Source organism: Ovis canadensis, chromosome 26, assembly GCF_042477335.2.
Source record: "Ovis canadensis isolate MfBH-ARS-UI-01 breed Bighorn chromosome 26, ARS-UI_OviCan_v2, whole genome shotgun sequence".
In the NCBI taxonomy this organism is placed as follows: Eukaryota; Metazoa; Chordata; class Mammalia; order Artiodactyla; family Bovidae; genus Ovis; species Ovis canadensis.
The window spans coordinates 52,186,549-52,207,542 of NC_091270.1; the positions used below are offsets into that span (position 1 = coordinate 52,186,549).

The window sequence follows — 20,994 nt, forward strand, 5'->3', positions numbered from 1 at the left end:
CATCATCTTGATATGGTGAGTCTTTTTCACTCTAGCTCTCCTTACAGATGTGTAGTGTAGCTCCTTATATGAATAGTTTTAATTTGTATTTCCCTGATGACTAATAATGCTGAGTATCTTTGTGTGTGCTTGTTTGCCATTTGTATATCTTCTTGGTTAAGTTAAAATCTTATGCTCACTCTAAAGCGTGGGGTTTTTTTTATTATTGAGTTTTGAGAGCTCTTTATATATTGTGGATACAAGTCCTATATCAGATGATTATTTGCCAATACTTTCTTCCAATCAGTAGCTTGTGTTTTTTTTTTCCATTTTTTGTAGTGCATTTTGAAGGGCAGAAGTTTTTGATGAAGTCCAACTTGTTGATTTGTTCTTTGTGGGCTGTGCTTTGCCTTATCCAAGATCTCTAAGGTTTTGTTTTTTTTCTTATGTTTTAATCAAGAAGTTTTATAGTTTCAGGTTTTACATTTAATCTATGATCTAGTTTGATTTTTGTATGTGATGTAAGGTATGACTCAAAGTTCATTTCTGCATGTAAATGTCTAATTGCTCCAGCATGATGTGTGGTAAAAATGATCCACTGAATTCTCTTTGCTGAATATCAGTTGTTCCTGTATGTGTGGTTCTATGTCTAGACTCACTGACTTATCTGTCTTTATGGCAACACCACACTGCATTGGTCACTGTTGCTTTGTAATAAATCTTGTTCAGTCACCAAGTTGTGTCTGACTCTTTTGTGACCCTATGGACTACAGTCCCCCAGGCTCCTGTGTCCATGGGATTTTCCAGGCGAGAATACTGGAGTGGATTGCTATTTCTTGAAGTCACTGTAAATCCTTCAACTTTGTCCTTTTTCAAAGTTGTTTTGGATGTTCTAGGTCTTTTCCATATAAATTTTAGAACAACTTTGTTCACTTTTTACAAAAAAGCCTACTGGGATTTGATTGGGCTGCATCAGATATTTAGATCATTTCAGGGAGAACTGACAACACTACTGAGTCTTCTGACCCATTAGAACAGTGTATCTCTCCATTTATTTGTCGTTGCTCAGTTGCTGAGTCATATCCAACTCTTGGTGACTCCATGGACTGCAGCACATCAGGCTCCTCTGTCCTCCACTATCTCCCAGAGTTTGCTCAGGTCTTCTTTAATTTCTCTCAGCAGTGTTTTGTAGTTTTCAGCATATATCTTCTACATCTTTTATCAGATTCACCTCCAAGTATTTCTATTTTTTCAATGCTATTGTAAAGGCTATTCTTTTTTTCAATTTCAGTTTGTACTGTTCCACTGCTAGTATATAGGATTCAACTGATTTTTTTATATACTGAAATTGTATCCTGCAACCTCACCAAACTCATTTGTTAGCTTCCATCGGATTTTTATATACATCACGTTGTCCATGAACAAAGACAGTTTATTTCTTCCTCTCCAATCTAGCTGCCTCTTATTTCTCTTACTTGCCTTATTGTACCAGTGGCACCTCAAGGACAGTGCTGAACAGAAGCAGGGGTAGTGGGACTTCCCTGCTGGTCCAGTGGCTAAGACACCTCACTCCCAGTGCAGGGGGCCGGGGTTCCATTCCTGGTCAGGGAACAAGATATCGCACGCTGCAACTAAGAGAGCCCACATACTGCAAGGAAGATTGAAGACCTGAGTGGCCTAAGACCAGGTGCAGCCAAACAAATAAATACTTAGAAAAGAAAAGGAAAAAAGCAGCAGCTGGAGGAGCCGGCATGGCTGTCTTGTTACTGAAGGTGGGAGGAAAGCATTCAGTCTTTCACCATCAAGTGTAATGTTAGCTTCAGGTTTTTTTGTAGGTGCCTTTAGGTCTCTGCTCCAGTAAACTGCTACTCTTCATATTCACTGATCAGACTGTCCGATTTGGGGGACAGTAATTTGCCCTAAGTCCTCACTTCTACAGATTCTAGAAGAGTTACTGATTTTTCAAAGTGTTTAGCTTTTTACTTGTTGTCAGCATGGTGTGGTGACATCCACGCTCCTTACATGCAAAACCAGATGCTGATTTATTTTTGAATATTCAACTATTTTGCATTCCTTGGATGAACCCCACTTGATCATGATGCATTGTCCTTTTATATAACGTTGGATTTGGATTTGCTAAAATTTAGAGTTTCTGCATAAATGCTCACTCCTTATCGGTCTGTAGTTTTTTCTTTAATGGCTTTCTTTCTTTCCTTTTCTTTTTGACCAAAAATGTAAAGCGGCCCTCATAGGATGAGCTGGGAAATATTATGTCCTTTAAAATTTTCTGAGTGAGTTATTTCTTCCTTAATGTTTGCTAGCATTTGCCAGTGAAGTCATCTAGGCTTGGAGTTTTCTTGGTGGGAATTTTTTTTTTATTATTAATTTGTTTTATCGAAGTATAGTTGATTTACAATGTTGTCTTAATTTTCACTGTGCAGCAAAGTCATTCAGTTATATATATATATTCTTCATATTCTTTGCCATTCTGTTTTATCATAGGATATTAAATATAGTTCCCTGTGCTATACAGTAGGAGCTTGTTGCTTATCCATCCTGTACATAATAGCTTGCATTTGCTGATCCCAAACTCCCAGTTTGCCTTTCCCCCAGCTCCCCTCCCCACTGGCAACCACAAGTCCTTTCTCTGTGTCTGTGAATCTGTTTGTTTCACAGATAAGTTCATTTGTGCCATATTCTAGAGTCCACACATAAGTGACATGACATGGTAGTTGTCTTTCTCTGTCTGACTTACTGCACTCAGCATGATAATTTCTGGGTCCGTCCATGTTGCTGCAAATGGCATTATTTCATCCTTTTTTGTGGCTGAGTAATATTCCATTGTATATGTGTACCACATCCTCTTTATCCATTCATCTGTTGATGGACAGGTTGTTTCCATGTCTCGACAACTGTAAATAGTGCTTCAGCAAACATTAGGGTGCATGCATCTTCAAATAATAATTTTGTTTGGATATACACCCAGGAGTAGGATTGCAGAATTTCACGGCAACTAGTTTTTTGAGGAACCTCCGTACTATTTTCCATAGTGGCGGCGGCTGCTGCTGCTGCTAAGTTGCTTCAGTCGTGTCCAATTCTGTGTGACCCCATAGACGGTAGCCCACCAGGCTCCCCTGTCCCTGGGATTCTCCAGGCAAGAACATTGGAGTAGGTTGCCATTTCCTTCTCCAATGCAGGAAACTGAGAAGTGAAAGTGAAGTCGCTCAGTCGTGTCTGACTCTTTGCAATCCCATGGACTGCATCCTACCAGGCTCCCCTGCCCATGGGATTTTCCAGGCAAGAGTACTGGAGTGGGTTGCCATTGCCTTTTCCAATAGTGGTGGCACCAACTTACAAACTGGTGGGAATGTTTTAAATTAGACATTGAATTTCTTTACTATATTCAGAGTATCTCTTTCTTCCTGTGAGAGCTTTGATAGTTTGTATTTTCCAAGAACTTTGTCAATCTCACTTATGCTTTCAAGTTTACTGGAATAAAATTATCATAGTATTATCATCCTTTTGCTTCCTATAGAATCTTTAGTGATGTTACCTCTTACTCTTGACATGTAATTCTTTTCTTCTCTTTCATGATCAGTCTGGCTGGATGCTTATCAATTTATCGATCATTTCAAAGAACCAGCTTTCGGTTTTAATGATTTTCTTTAGTGTTTTCTGTTTGTAGTTTCATCAGTTTCTGCTTTGATCTTTATTATCTTCCTTCTGCTTACTTTGGGTTTAATTTGTTCTTTTTAGAATATCTTAAAATGTTACAAACCTGAGGTAACTGACTTGAGGACTTTTCTCTTGTCTGATGTGGATGTTTAGTGCTATGAATTTCTCCCTAATACTGCTTTGCTGGCATCTCATACATTTTGCCATCTCGTGTTTTTATTTTCATTCGATTCAAAATACTCTCTAATTTCCCTTTTGCTCTCTTTGACCCACAGGTTACTTAGAACTGTATTATTTAGCTTTCACATGTCTGAGCGTTCCTACGTATCTTTTGGTTATTGCCTTGTAATTTAACTTACTGTGGTCAGAGAATATACTTTGAATGACTTAAATTCTTTGATATTTATCAAGACTTGCTTTATAGTCTAGGACGATGGTCTCCAACCCTTTTGGCACCAGGGGCCAGTTTTGTGGAAGACAATTTTTTTCATGAACCGGGTGCAGGAGATGATTTCAGGACGATTCAAGCGCATTACATTTATTGTGTTCAATTTGTTGAGAATCGAACACCACGGTTGCTCTGACAGGAGATGGAGCCCCAGCAGTGATGCGGGTGTTGAGGAGAGCTGTACAAACAGATGAGGCTTCGCTCACTCGCCCACCACTCAATCCTGCTGTTCCTAACAGGTGGACTGTGGCCCAGGGGTCGGGGACCTCTGGTTGAGAATATCATCTATGTCAGTTTGTTGCAGGCGCAATTGAAAAAAGTGTGTATTCTGCTGTCGTTAGGTGGAATATTCTATGAATGTCAATCAGGTCAAGGTGAATGACTGTTGCTCAAATCTATTTGGGTACTCATTTTTCTATTTGTTCTATCAATTAGCAAGATGGGGGTATTGAAATCTCCCACTATAACTGTGGTCCTGTCTATTCCTCACTGTGATTTTCTCAGATTTTGCTCATGTATTTTAAAGCTATGTTACTGGTGCATTAACATTTAAGACTGCAATGCCCTCTTGATGGACTGCTTATCCTTATGAAATTATTTTCTTTATCCCTGATAAGTTTCTTTGTTCTGAAATCTACTTGTTTGCTATTACTACAGCCAATTCAGTCTTCTTTTAATTAGCGTTAGCATAGTTTCTATTTCCTCGCCCTTTGACTTTTAAGGAATTTGTGTTTTTACACTTAAAGACATTTCCTGTAGGCAGTATATAGTTGAAACCTTTATATCTGTCTTTTGTTTTTTTAGATAATTTACAATAATGAGATTATTAATACGGTTAGGTTTAAATCTATCATTTGTTAATTTCTACTTCTGTCCCATCAGGTTTTTTGTTCTCTTTTCCCTTTCTTTATGCCTTTTTAAAAAAATAATAATTTTACTTGTTTATTTTTGGCTGTCTTAGGTCTTCGCTGCTGCACAAGTCTTTCTCTAATTGTGGTGCGTGGGCTTCTCAGTGCAGCGCCTTCCCTTGTTACAGAGCATGGGCTCTAGGGTGCTTGGACTCAGTAGCTGCAGCTCCCCGGCTCTAGACTACAGGTTCAGTAGTTGTGGTACACGGGCTTAGTAGCCCCATAGCATGTGGGATCTTCCCAGATCAGGCATCAAACCCATGTCTCCTGCACTGGCAGGTGGGTCCTTTACCACTGAGCCACCAGCGAAGCCCTTTTTATGCCTTCTTTTGGGTTAATTGAAAATTTCCATTTTATCTCTCTGGATGGCTGATAAGCTATGATTCTTTGAGTAGTTTAGTAGTTGCTTTTGGGCTTCTGGCATACCTCATTAAACTACCCCAGTCTACTTTTAAGTGATATGATAACACTTTGCATATAGTATAAGAACCTTACAATAATATACTTCCGTTTTCCTCTCTCAACTTTTTCAACTTTTGTACCATCGTTGTAATACATTTTACTTTTATATATGTTATAAACACATCATTGTATTATTTTGTTTAAACAGTTATCTTTTAAAGGGATTTAAATAATGAGAAAATTATGTGTTATCCTTACAGTTAGCATTTTGGGCACTGTTCATTCGTTCATGTAAATCCATATTTCTTTCCGGTGTCAATTTTCTTTCGGCCTGAAGGATGTTTTATGAAAAAAAAATTGCTTGTAGCAGTCACTTCCTGTTGACGACTTCCTTCTGTTTCCGTACGTCTGGAAATGTCTTTATTTGCTTTCATTTTTGGAAGTTATTTTTGCTGGGTATAGAATTCTAGGTTACTTTAGAGATGTTCTACTTTAAAGATGTGTTCTACTTTAAAGATATTGCTCTGCTGACTTACTTCCATTGTTTCCAGTGAGAAATATGATGTAATCCTTATCTTTATCTCCATATATAATGCATCTTTTCCCCCACCTTTGGCTACTTTAAAAATTTTATCACTGTTCTAACTAATTTGTTTAAAATGTGTCCTGGTAAAGTAAATTTCATGTTTCATGTGGTTAACGGAACTTCTTGTATCTGTGTAATTATTGTTTGTGTCACCTTGGACAATTCTGGGCCATTAATTCTTCAAATACTTTTTCAGCCCCTTTCTCTGTTGGAAACTAATTTCACAAATATTAGGGCACTTGAAATTGCCCCATAACTCACTGATGCTTTTAAAGATTTTTTTGTTGTTCTTGTGTTTCATTTTGGAGAGTTTCTATTACTATGTTGCCAAGTTCACTTTTTCTCCTTTAATGAAATTTAATTCAGTGTATTTTTCAACCTAGATCTTGTAGTTTCATCTCTAGGGGATTGGTTTGGGTCTTTAAAAACATCTTCTAAGTTTCTACTTGACTTTTAGAACATCTGAAATAGTTATAATAACTGTTTTACCATTCTTGTCTACTAATTCTAACATCTGCATCAGTTTTAATTGATTGATTTTTCTTCTCATTATGGGTTTTGTTTCCCTGCTTCTTTGAATGTGTGTCTGAGAATCTTTAACTGGATTATTTGAATGTCAGACACTGTGATTTTTATCTTGTTGGGTGCTGGATATTTTGTATTCCTGTAACAATTCTTTAGAGTCCCTTGGACTGCAAGGAAAGCAAACCAGTCAATCCTAAAGGAAATCAACCTTGAACATTCATTGGAAAGATTGTTGTTGAAGTTGAAGCTCCAATATTTTGGCCACCTGATATGAAGAGCTGACTCATTGGAAAAGCCCCTGATGCTGGGAAAGATTGAAGGCAAAAAGGAGAAGGGAGCAGCAGAGGATGAGATGGTTGGATGGCATCACTGACTCAGTGGACATGAATTTCAGCAAACTCTGGGAGATAGTGGAGGACAGAGGAGCCAGTCTATGGGGTCGTGAAGAGTCAGACATGACTTAGCATTGAACACCAACAAATGATTCTTGAGCTTTGTTCTGTTATGTCATTGAGTTACTTGAAAACAGTTTGATCCTCTTGAGTTTTGCTTTCAAGATTAATTAGGTGGGAGCATTGATCAATCTAGGGCTAATCATTCTCCATTATTGAGAAGGACCACTCTGTGTTCCCTATGCAACGTCTGTGACAATCAGTCTGACTGTTGGGAATAGATGATTAATAATCAAAAATTTGTGGGGGACCTTCTGAAGCTCTCCAGAGTGCTGTCTCTGTGCAGCTGTCTCTTTAGGGAATTCCAGCTGCCCTGATCTCCTTGGACTGCCAGCAACTTCTCCTTAACCAGGGGGTCTTCTGGATTTCTCTTCCTTCCTCCATGACTTAGAAACTCTTTCGAGGCAGTAATCCAGGCAATTGTAGGGTTCATCTCATTTATTTTCCACTTTTCATATATCACTGACCTTTACTGCCTGATGGCAGTGTCTTGAAAACTGCTGTTTCACATAGCTTGTCCATTTTTTGCTTGTTTTAAGCAGGAGGGATATGGTCAGTCCTTGTTGCCTTATCTTAGCCAGAAGTGGACTGCATCTCAGACAGCTCCTCAGATATGGTTGGATAAACATTCTATCACTCCTGGGAATCTCAGTAAGATTTGATTAAGGATGGGAGAGGGTAATAACTCTGCCAGTCACAGTATGCCTGAGTCTCATTTTTGGTGACTTTACCACCTGAAACTTCCTGGGGTTCACATGAATGGAATTTCACCCAAACGAAAGTGTGTCCACAAAGAGAACTCATGCACACCCTTCCTCAGGACTTCTTTCTGCCTTGTGTTTATCCTGGAGCCTCTTCCCTGATCACAGGATTTGGGGGGCTATACTCCCTGCCCCCTCTCAGTCTCCAGAGGACCCCACTGAGCCCCCCGCCATACCCCCACAAGCATGGATCTGAGGCTGTAGGTGGCCATACTCGATGGAGTGGGGATTCCTACTGAGCAGAGGCCATGATCAGCGAGGACTCTGGGTAGACTGGAGCACAGGAAGGTTGGCTGAGTCCTCTGGTTGAGATCCAGAAGTGCCTGTCTCTTGAGCAGTCTCTCATGACCCTACCATGCCTGGGTCACCAGCCCATCCCTCTGTCTAGAGCTGTCCCCTAGGGGTTGTATTTTGGGGAAATCGGGTAACAGGCAATCAAACACACAGCCTTGGGGCAGAACAATCCAGTAGTACCCACCCCCTGATTCCAGCCCCTCCTTATCTCAGCTGTCACCCGGGGTCTCTGTTAACCCAGATGTAACGACGACCCTAATAATTTGATGTCAGCAGCAGACTCGACAAGAGAGGGACAGACAGCCTGACCTCAGATGGAAGCCACACTTCCCTAGCTAGGCTGAGTCAAAAGAAACGACATATTCCATTTCCAAGTAGACGTTGCATCCAACCCATGAAATCAAATGGAGTTGACTGAATGGGATATGAGATATCCATCTTTCCCTTTCATATGAGAAATCTGTTTTATTTTTAGGAACACTTCTTTTTTTTTTTTTTTGCTCTATGGGCAAGTTTTTTTCCTTTACATTTATTCCCAGGGTCTGGGGCAGTTCCCTCCCGTACAGGAGAAGCAAACTGGCCCTTCTGCCCTGGCCAGTCCAGACAAACCCAGCACGAAGAGTCAGGAAGGAAGGATGAGAGACCTCAGGCTCCTATCTTCCTGAAACCACAGAGCAACCAATCACCACCCCAAGTGCCCACGGTGGCCGAGGGAGGCTCAGACGAGCAGAGGGCAGGGAAAGCACAAAGGAAACAAGGGAATGCCGTGGCCATCAGCATGAGGGCCGGGCTGGCCCGGGGACAGAAAGCCAGAGGAAGGGCAGGGGGCAGCCGTCTGCCTGCTCTTCCACCTCTGATCCTTCCTGCTCCTCCTCTCCAGGCCAGAAGGGCATGGTCTTCCTGGGACAGGAAGGCAGAAGGCAGGAAAAACACAAAGCCAGCTCTGGTGCCCCGAAAGGCCAGGATGGACCAAGCGGACGTCTGAGTGTCTGCTCCTGCCTGGCGGGAGTGAGCACGCAGGGCACACGGCCCGCGTCTGCCGGGACAGCCGTGGGATGAGGGGTTCGGAAGGGCTGACAGGAGACAGAGCAGCCAGGAAGCACACAAGCGTTCAGAGTATGTCTGCAATCAAAGCGGGGAGGACCCCTGGTCAACTCATCAGATCTCGGGACTCTTCTGCTCCAGACCGGCCATGGCTCTCCACCACCCTCCCAGCAAAACCAGCGTCCCCACTGTGGCCTGGAGGAGCCGGCCTCCCGCGGCCCCTGCCCTCTTGTCCTCCTCTCTGGCTCTCCATGCTCTGCGGATGCACCAGGCTCACCTGCTCGGGGCCGGGGCTCTCTCTCCAGTTCACATGGCCACCCCGCCTCTCCCTCCAGCCTCTGTTCACATGCTACCCACTCCCACCCCACTATCTAACCCCTCAATCCCACACGCCAACCTTGCTTGACTCCAATTTTTTCCCCCCATCACCCTGCTAGCACATTACCTAACTCACTTCCATAAATTTTTGTTTGCCTGTCCCAACAGAAGGCAAGCTCCATGAAGACCGAGTTTGGGGCTTTGCTCCTTTTGGAGTCTGACTTATCTGCCTGGCTTAGAACAACCTCTGGCGGATGACAAGTGTTCAAAGACCATTTGCCAAATGAGTGGCCCAACTGGACTGCCCTTCCACAGTCACGGGGCACGGGGCCCAGGCCCGTGGGGGTTAGAACTCTCTGCTCGGGCTTTAGAGTCTCCAGGCCCCACGGGAGTCCCAGGGCCAGAAGGGACATTGATAAATACTTGGGTATGCAACTGCCCTTAAAACAAACCCTTTTTTATTGTGATAAGAACACTTGGCGTGGGATCTGTCCTCTTGACAGGTTTTTAATGATTGTAATTGCCTTGTTTATCCTCATATAATTCTATGTGCTCAGTGTCCATAGATTTGGGGTACCAAACCCCCAAAACATGCTGCCTTGCCTTGACTGAACCAACTCTGGGCTTCTGCTAATAAACCCAACCAAGTGACTGATTATCTAGTTAAAAAAGGGAAAAGTGTCTTATCTCTTGATTTCCCCCAGTTTGCAGCGTTTCTCAGCCACTCTCCCTCCGTCCTTGTGAAAGCGAGTCGGTCATTTAGCGGTCCTTGTCATGTCCAGGCAGGCCCCCAAGGGGCAGGAAGAGGGCTGGTCTAGGAGCCCTGGACGCTGAGGCTAAGAGCGTGCCTCCTTCCCGGGCACAGCCCAGAACTTGCACACACAGGCCCGGGCCGGAAGGGCAGCCCCCCACCCCCAGGGGGTCAGGCCGGGGATCTTCGGGAAAAGCATTTGGGGAGGCTAAGAGCCCTGAACCCCGGCCGCGGGGGGTTAGGCAGTGAAGGCAAGCAGTACGGGCCAGAGCAGCAGCCCAGGTGAGGTCAGAGGCAGAAGAGAAAGGGCGCAGGATGCGGTCACCCGATGAGCCTTGCGCTCGGGGGCGCTGGACGCCAGGTTTCGGGGAGAGAGATCAGTGTGAGGGGCATAGCGTTCACTGGGGAGGCCCATGCCCCCTGCCCACTGCCTCCACTCTCTCACAAGCTCGGGTCACAGGGGCCTGCATGGGGGCATGCACGTGGGAGTGGCCAGGATGGCTGGTGACCTAGGAGCAGGGGGAAGTCGGTGGGCAAGCTGGAGGGGTAGGGTGGGGGGGCATACCCTGCACCTGGAAAGCCGGTCCCCAGAACCAAATTGTTTTTCGAGACCTGTAAGGAACCTCAGGTCTCTGATCCAACTTGTGGGTTTTAAAGAGAGTGATGGCCGAGCACGTGGAGTCAAGAGATCAAGAGGAAAGGAAGGGTCCCAGCTTCCACCATCCCAGCAGGAGGCAGCCGGGCCTGCCCCTGTGCGCTCAGATTACAGATGCAGATGGAAGGGAAAGGGGATCTGGGCCCTGCTCCCTACAGGGCCTGTCCTCTGCTGCAAGGAAGGTGTCCTAAAGGCCGCAGGGGGGGTGCTGGAGGCAAAGGTTAAGCCCCCGTGGAGCGGGGTCACCGGAGGGGGAGGGGCTCCGTGCCAGCCAAACCGCATCCAAACAAGTGATCCGGAAGGGATGGGGCGAGAAAAAAGGGAGACAAAAGCAGAAACCAGCGTGATGGAAAAAGCCCGCTTAGCCCCAGAGAAGGGGTAGCCCGAGGGCTTAAGGACACCTCTCCGCTGGTCCCCAACCGAGACCTGCGCCAGAACCTCGTGCCTACGGATGGACGGGGGTCGCAGGTGGGTCTGCGCAGAGCCGGAGGGCGCGGCAAGCAGGGGAGGGTAGCGGAGCGGGGGCTGCGGCCGCCCCTCTTATCCTGCTGCGCCCCCCTCCCCCGGGACCCCCATCACCTCTGCTCTCACCACCGCCCATCCAGAGGGAGACTGACCAGCCACCCGGCGAGAAGGGTCCAGGGAGGTACAGGCGGCGGCGGCGGCTCGGCCTGCCCCCCACGCCCGGGGGACACTCACCATTCATCTGGGAGGGGGACGACGAGTAGTCCCGGTCAGCGGGCCGGCGGTCGGGCTTGAGGCTGCGGCCCTGCCTGCCCGAGCCCTCCAACATGTTCACAATCTCGCCGCGGTCGATGTTCCGCAGGGCGACGTACAAGTTCTCCACTGCGGGCAGAGCGGAGGGAGAGGGCGCTCGCGGGCGCTACCCAAGCGGGCCACGTGGGCCGCCCGCGGGCTCTGAACTCCAGTATGTGTGGTGTGGGCGGGGGTGAGGGGCTTGCAGGCCCCTTCTCTTCTAAAAGTCCAAACAAACTACCTCTAGGAGAAGTCAGGCAGACCTGGAGATGATGCAGTTTCCGTCCACACTATGCAATAAAGCCAACAAGAGCCAGAGACCAAACTTTTTGATTTTCCAGGAGCTTCCCTGGTGGCTCAGATGGTGAAGAATCTGCCCGCAATGTAGGAGACCCGGGTTCGATTCCTGGGTGGGGAAGATCCCCTGGAAAAGGGACTGGCAACCCACTCCAGTATTCTTGCCTGGAGAATTCCATGGAGGGAGGGGCCTGGAGGGCTGCAGTCGGTGGAGTCAGACACAACTGAGCAACTGATACACAGTGCATAGGAAAGTTACGTTTATACTACACTCTAGTCTATTAAGTGTGCAATAGCACTGTGTCTAGAAAAAAAAAACTAGGTACATATCTTAAAGGTATTTTATGGCTAAAAAATGCAGACTCTCCTCTGAGCCTTCAGTGAGTCTTCATAGTCACATAAGGACCCTGATCACAGATCAGCGGGACAAATGCAGTGGTCATGAGAAAATGTGAAACGCTGAGAGAATTCCCCAAATGTGACAGACACAAAGTGAGCAGATGCTGCTGGAAATTGGCACCAACAGACCTGATGAATTGGGGGGCGGTGGTGAAATGCAGTATCTTTGAAGTACAGTAAAGTGAGGGAGGCTTGGGTTTTGTTATCCTTTAACAGATCTTTTCTAAACCCCAAGGTGAATTTCAAGGCATGGAAAGACTGTTTTTTTCTTTTTGTAACCCAAAAGGAATACTGGGGCTTCCCTGGTGGCTCAGCAGTAAAGAATCCACCTGCCAATGCAGGAAACACTGGGTCGGGAAGATCAGCTAGAGAAGGGAATGGCAACCCACTCCAGTATTCTTGCCTGGAGAATCCCATGGACAGAGGAGCCTGGCAAGCTACGGTCCATGGGGTCGCAGAGAGTTGGACACAACTTAGCGACAATGACAAGAAGAATACTACAAGAAAATGAGAGTGAGAAGAACTGGATCCTGTCCTTTGGAAATCTTTGGTCCTCGCCAGTTGATTTGAGATGCAAATGTAAACACTCAGTTTCTCTTAGTGTTTTGTGTTCGGGAATGTGGTTGAGGAGCTGAAAAGAGTGAGTCACATCTTCCCTCCCGGTTGAAGAAAACCCTGGGGGAACAAGAACTGCATCCGAGGGGACTCCTGGCTGGGCTCTGAGGGGACAGTCCTCGTTTGAGAAATTCAACCAAGAGACACACACCCTACACAGATGCGATCTTTTAGGGGTCCTAGTGAGCGACTTCACTTTCACTTTGCACTTTCATGCACTGGAGAAGGAAATGGCAACCCACTCCAGTGTTCTTGCCTGGAGAATCCCAGGGACGGGGGAGCCTGGTGGGCTGCTGTATATGGGGTTGCACAGAGTCGGACACGACTAAAGTAACTTAACAGTAACAGTAACAGGGAGGGAGGTGGGAGGGGGGTTCATGTTTGGGAGCGCATGTACACCTGTGGTGGATTCATGTCAATGTATGGCAAAACCAATACAGTATTGTAAAGTAAAATAAAGTAAAAATAAAAATTTTTAAAAATAAATAAATACAAAAAAAAACCCAGTAACAGTAACAGTGTGATTGCAAACTCATCCTGAGAATGGGAAGAGGTCATGGCCAAGGTTCTGATGTGCCCTCCTGGCGGGATTGCCCAGAAGACCAGGGACCCTCAGAGGTGTGTGCCTGCGTGTGTGTGCACTTGTGTATGTGTGTGTGAGAGACAGAGTGTGCAGAAGAGATTGGCTCCAAAGGTCAACAGCACCCCGGGAGTCTGGAGGGAGAAGTTCTGGAGAGAACTGCTTGGTGAGCTCCTGGCATGGGCTTTGGGGAGAGAAGGGTCCCAGCTGCGCCCCCGCCCGGTACTGACTCTTGGCGTCTTGGCCTTCACGGGTGACCCAGAGGTTCAGCAAGGCCAGGCTCTGCTCCAGCAAGGAGTTGGGGTTCTCCACGCGGATCCTGTTGATGTCATCCACGCTGAACTGCAGCTCCCGGGCCAGCTCTGCACGCAAGGAACCAAGACCAGGGTGAGACCAGCTGGAGCCGGCCCCGGCCCCGAGCCTGAGTGGGGAGCGGGGCGCCCAGAGGAGTACCCCGAGATAGAGCACAGTCCCCTGTGGACTTGGAGCCTCCTTCCCAAGGGTGCCTAGGGTAAGGTGCCACCTGCCCTGCGGCATCCCCAGGAAATGCGCCAGGAGGAGGCGTGATCACGGGAGAGTAGTAAGGACTGCCTAAATGAATGAACCAACACTCGCTGTCGTCACTTGGAACACGGGTGATGAGGCTGAGCCGCGGAAGGTCGCAGGACCGGCTGGGGTCCTGGGGGAGGGCTGAACAGCTGATGCCCTGGGCACTGTTGGTGAGGCAAAAGCTGCCGCCCTTCCCTCGGGAAGCAGTCATAATGGAAATGCATCTGTGTATTTGTGTTTCTTCAGGGAAAGGCGCTGTTTACATTTAAAACGGGAATACAAGTCCCCATCTAAACGCAAGGCACCATCGCAGAAGGCAAGCTCTTCCTCTCCTGCTGTCTTCACGGCTGTTTCTCGCAGGTGCTTTAGAGGAGAGCACAGGAGCTGAGCCTCTTCAGGGATGAGGAAGACCAGCGTGGAAAGTGATGGTGAGAACCAGAATGTGCGTGTGCCACACACACCACACACACACCACTCCATGTATACACACTACATACACAACACTCCACATACCCACACCACATACACACCACACCACATACACACACCACACACACACCACTCCATGCACACACACCACATACACAACACTCCACATACGCATACCACACACACAACACATACCCACACCACATACACACCACTCCATGCACACACACCACATACACAACATACCACATACACACACCACACACACACCACTCCATGCACACACACCACATATACAACACTCCACATATACATACCACATACACAACACGCCACATACGCACACCACACACACACCACTCCATGTACACACACTACAAACACAACACTCCACATACACACACCACATATACAACATACCACATACACAACACACCACATACACACACCACACACACCACTCCATGCACACACACCACATATACCACACTCCACATACACATACCACATACACAACACACCACATACGCACACCACACACACACCACTCCATGCACACACACCACATACACAACACCCACGTACACACACGACACACACAACACTCCACATACACAACACCCACATACACACACCACATACACAACACTCCACATACGCATACCACATACACACCACTCCATGCACACACACCACATATACAACACTCCACATATACACACCACACATACACCACTCCATGCACACACACCACATACACAACACTCCACATACGCATACCACATACACACCACTCCATGCACACACACCACATATACAACACTCCACATATACATACCACACACACCACTCCATGTACACACACTACATACACAACACTCCACATACACACACCACATATACAACACACCACATATACAACACACCACATACACACACCACACACACCACTCCATGCATACACACCACATATACAACACTCCACATACACATACCACATACACAACACACCACATACGCACACCACACACACACCACTCCATGCACACACACCACATACACAACACCCACGTATACACACCACACACACAACACTCCACATACACAACACCCACATACACACACCACATACACAAAACATACACACACCACACACACAACACTCCATGTACACACACCACATATACAACACACCACACACACAACACATACACACACCACATACACAACACTCCACATACGCATACCACATACACAACACATACACACACCATACACACCACTCCATGCACACACACCACATACACAACATACCACATACACACACCACACACACACCACTCCATGCACACACACCACATATACAACACTCCACATATACATACCACATACACAACACGCCACATACACACACCACACACACCACTCCATGTACACACACTACATACACAACACTCCACATACACACACCACACTCCACATATACACACCACATATACAACATACCACATATACAACATACCACATACACACACCACACACACCACTCCATGCACACACACCACATATATAACACTCCACATACACATACTACATACACAACACACCACATACGCACACCACACACACACCACTCCATGCACACACACCACATACACAACACCCACGTATACACACCACACACACAACACCCACATACACACACCACATACACAACACTCCACATACACACACCACATACACAAAACATACACACACCACACACACACCACACACACAACACTCCATGTACACACACCACATATACAACACACCACACACACAACACATACACACACCACATACACAATACTCCACATACACATACCATATACACAACACATACACACACCACACACACAACCCTCCATGTACACACACCACATACACAACACTCCACATACACACACCGCATTCACAACACATACACACACCACACACACAACACTCCATGTACACACACAACATACACAACGCACCACACACACAACACATACACACCACATACACAACACACCACATACATACACCACATACACATCACATATACACCCACCACACACATCACACACCACATACACACACACCATATACACACCACACTACATACACACATCACATATACATCACATACATACAAACCACACATACACACACACACCACACACACACACCCCATATACACAACATACCACATACACACAACACATACACATTACATACACACAAACCACACACACACACACACACCACATACACAAAACACACACACCACATACACAACACACACACACACCACATACATAACACACCGCATACACACAACCCATATACATCACATACACATGCACCACACATACACATACACACATTCACATACCACGCACACTACACACCACACACACACTCACATACCACAAAAACACATACCACATATACAATACACATAAACACACACACTGCATACACATACCACAATACACACTCACAAACCAGAAACACAACATATATGCAACACACACAGGACACATATGCAACACATATATACCACACACACACACCAGACACATATATCACATACATAATACACATACACAACATACACACTCACCACATACACAACACACACACACACAACACACACATATGAACATACACACCCATAAAACCGAGAAGCAGCAGCAGAGGCTTTTTGCCCTTGTCTTTCCTCCTTTCCCTCAACAAAGCCCCTGGCAGGACAGATGACATGTGTGGTGTAGGGAGTGGCAGGAAGTCAGGACACACATTTTGCGTTTGCTTGTGTGTTCTTGGTTTGCTGGTCTTTTCAGGGCTCTATCAATAACTTGCCGCACAACCAAAGTCACCCTTGTTAGTGGGATCTCAGCCTTCCCATCTGTAAAATGGGCAGACTGGATCTGCCCTAAGGTCTCCTGTAATGTTTTCAAGAGGAAAACTAGAGAGAAGTGGAGGAGGGAGGGAGCCACCTCCCTTGGTACCCAAAGGCATTGTCTGGGCAACAGGCCCGTCAGAGACAACCCTGGGTCAGGTGCACAGTGAACGGTGGGAAGAGGCTTAGCAACACTGTCAGCGCTGCTATTCAGAGGGGAGGCGGTGCAGAGGGAGGTGTGGACAGGCACCCTGCTCTTTCGCCCCAATTCCTGACTCACCGGTCCAGCTGAGACCCAGGTGATCTGATATGAGAGTCATCTTCATGTCGGCCCGGTCTGTGCCACTGAGGAAACCTGGGGGAAGCACGGCATTCTGTTCAGCGCCCTTGGCAGGACACAGAACTGCCCAGCATGGGTAGGGGACCTAGAGAGCGCTCAGGTCATGCTTCAAGTCCCCCGATCGGCGGCTGAGCCCGGTGGAGACCCCAGCCGAGGGCTGAGCCAATGGTGTCTGCTCGGGGAGCTCCCGGCGACATGACCTCCCTCGCTGCCCCCTGGAAGCGAGTGAGCACAGAGAGGTGAGTACCCGTTGTGGACTCGCTGAGAAGGCTGTATCTCAGGGCCAGCGGTGTCAGCGTCCTCCTCCGTTCATCGGCTCCGCTGCCCTGCAGGAGAGAGACCAGGAGGGGGTGCTGTGGGTGTGGGGAGGACACCCTGGCGACGGGCAGCCCCATGACACACAGGCTGTGTGTAGGGGGTCGGCGAGAGGGAGTCGATGAGGTTCACGTGCTTTATTTCTAGTGATAATAATAAGCTCGTGAGTGCATGCTAAGTGGCTTCAGTCATGTCCGCCTCTTTGCAACCCTGTGGACTGTAGACCACCAGGCTTCTCTGTCCATGGGATTCTCCAGACAAGAATACTGGAGTGGGTTGCTGTGCCCTCATCCAGGGGGTCTTCCTGACTCAGGGATCGAACCAGCGTCTCCTGACTTGCAGGTGGCTTCTTTACCTCTGAGCCACCGGGGAAGCCCAATAATAAGCTCACGCAGCCCTAATCACGTGCCAAGCCCTGCCTGATGGTCAGAGCTGCCTGAGGCAGGTACCATCATTCTTCCCAAGTCACCAGCCCAGAGGCTGGGGCAACCCACCCAAGGCCGCTCAGACAGTAATCAGTGGAGCTGGGGTTTGAATTCTAAAAACAACAACAACGAGCTTTTCTTTCTGAATTCCTTTCTGCTCAAAAGACCTGTTTTGATGCCCAAGCCTTTGCATGCTGGCCCTGTGGCCAAGCAGCAGGGTGCTTGTTCAAGGCTTCAGGAGCCCCTCTGTTGAAAAAGAAGTTGGTTCCCCCTTGTCCTTAGGAAAGAAAACTAGCCTCGACGTTTGGACGTGGCCTTGCTTGTCTTGTTGGGGATGAAAGGCTGATGGTGAAAACACCAACACGGGAGAGGAGGCCCCTCCATGCCTGGTGCAGCCTGGTGCTCCCTGGCCCTGGTGACGCGCGGTCCTCATGCCTCCGCTGAGCTCAGAGCCCTGGGCTGAGACACCAGGCTTCCCTTCTCTGGGGGGGGCCTGGCCCCTCAGCAAGCTCAGGAGAAAGAGGCTCCGAAGAAGCCCTGCTGTGGCTGGGATACCTTCAGCCGCCAGCCATCCGGTTCTCAGGCCTTGCCTTCCAACCTCCTGGAGGAGGCGTCCCGGGGAGCTTGGGGCCTCAGGGTGGACACAGGTGTCATCCTTGCAGCCTGACGTTTGTTCCTGAGCTTTGCAGGAAAGACTGGGCCACAGCCTGTGTCAGAGAAGAGCCCAGGGCCTTTCTCCACCCTGGGCGGGGTGGGGAGTGGGGGCTCTCGGGCTGTCTGTTGGCCGAGGGCCCCGGTGGGGTGCTCACCTTGGTGCAGGGCGGCATGGTGATGTTCAGGTGACAGAGGATGTGCTGCGTGTCCTCGTACTTCATTGCCTTGCGCAGGAAGGACAAGGACCCTGCAGGCTCCCGACTGCTGTCCCTCACCTGGACTCAGTGACACAGAATGGAGGGTCAGGGGCCACCCTTGCCCCACCGAGCCCGGCCACCAGCCCGGCGGGCTCAGAGGACCTCTCCTTCCCCAACCCCGGCCGCCAGCCCGGCGGCTCAGAGGACATCCCCCTCCCCGACCCCGGCCACCAGCCTGACCGGCTCTGGAGCCTCTGCCTCCTGAACTTCTAGACCTGGGTGATGGGTGGGCGAGAGGAGGGCACACCTTGACGGGAATGGCCAACCGGTTCTCCCGGAAGGACTGGAAGAGGAAACTCCGTTGCTGAGCGGCCTTCTTGATGGGCACCAGGTTCCCCGAGAGCTCAGCGAAGAGGGGCATGCCCTCCAAAACCTGCAGGAAAGAGGCAGCAGGTGGGACCATGCAGACACTTGGTCCCACCTGGCAGCCCTGGTCTCTCCCTCCCCATGACCCCAGAGGCTGTGCCCTGGGAAGCCCCATGGAGGGTTTTAGAAAGGTCACGGCAGATGCTTCTTTACTTCAAAGGGTTTTTATAATAAGCAAGACTTTTCATGTCTCCCTGTGTGGTTGATTGCCACTGCTTATCAAAGGACTCCAGAACTCCACTGCTGCTGCTGCTAAGTTGCTTCAGTCATGTCCGACTCTGTGCGACCCCACAGATGGTAGCCCACCAGGCTCCCATGTCCCTGGGATTCTCCAGGCAAGAACACTGGAGTGGGTTGTCATTTCCTTCTCCAATGCATGAAAGTGAAAAGTGAAAGTGAAGTCGCTCAGTCGTGTCCGACTCCTAGCGACCCCATGGACTGTAGCCTTCCAGGCTCCTCTGTCCATGGGATTTTCCAGGCAAGAGCACTGGAATGGGGTGCCATCTCCTTCTCCACTAGCAGATCATAATCCAGTTCCCGAAAGCATTTCTCTCTTTTAATGCCTGTCCAGCAAGTTTTTGTTTATGCGATTGCCAGAAATCACGCGGTATTTTCATCTCACCTATGGTATAACAATCCCTACTGTGCATATGATACTTTCCATGGAGAAGTTACCAAGAACCCATTTGACAGATGAGGAAACTGAGGCCCAAAGAGACACAACCCTTTGCCTGGTTAGTGCCCCAAACAGCCTTTGAGGCAGGTCCCAGCCTTGGGCTCCTCCTTCTGGCCCATCAGAACCCCTGGAAGGCTTAGGACAGCCTCTGAGGCCAGATCTTGGGCAAGGTCCTTGCTTGTTACACATCTTAACCCAAGTGAGGACTCCAGGATGGGCGACAGCTTCACACCAAGGCCCCGCATGTCACGGCTCTCCCGTTTGCCCAAACTCTTCCCTGCTTCCCTGTCTGGGCACCACCCAAACCCTGGTATGGCAGAGAGAGTAGGACAAGTCCTTTCTCTACCATTAACTTAGCTGTGTGACCTCGGGCAGGTTACCTAATCTGCCCAGCCTGTTTCCTCATCTGTAAACTGGGGATAAGAAAAGGACACCCCTTTGTAAGAATCAGGGGAGATGATGTCACTTGAGTCTTTTTACTTTCTATTTTTAAAAAAAAATTTTAAAGATTTTTTTGTCTTTGGTGTGAACCGTTTTTAAAGTCTTTATTGAATTTGTTACAATATCTCTTTTGTTTCATGTTTTGGATTCTGGGCTGTGAGGCATGTGGGA

At 48.0% G+C, this 20,994-nt stretch overlaps 1 protein-coding gene across 16 annotated transcripts in view; it reads right to left on the reverse strand.

Moving 5' to 3' along the window:
• ANK1 (ankyrin 1) overlaps positions 1-20,994 on the reverse strand; it is a 141,604-nt gene that overhangs the window by 23,060 nt on the left and 97,550 nt on the right. For 14 of the 16 annotated variants that reach the window (XM_069572690.1, XM_069572694.1, XM_069572686.1 and 11 more), the window contains 6 exons: positions 19,588-19,713; positions 19,239-19,358; positions 17,937-18,015; positions 17,630-17,704; positions 13,676-13,807; positions 11,498-11,644 (listed from right to left, as the gene is read on the reverse strand). In XM_069572690.1, coding sequence (XP_069428791.1) covers positions 11,498-11,644; positions 13,676-13,807; positions 17,630-17,704; positions 17,937-18,015; positions 19,239-19,358; positions 19,588-19,713 — 679 coding nt within the window. Of the gene's footprint in view, positions 1-8,469; positions 9,153-11,497; positions 11,645-13,675; positions 13,808-17,629; positions 17,705-17,936; positions 18,016-19,238; positions 19,359-19,587; positions 19,714-20,994 lie in introns of those variants that run through there. The other 2 variants (XM_069572696.1, XM_069572695.1) reach the window with 1 other exon arrangement.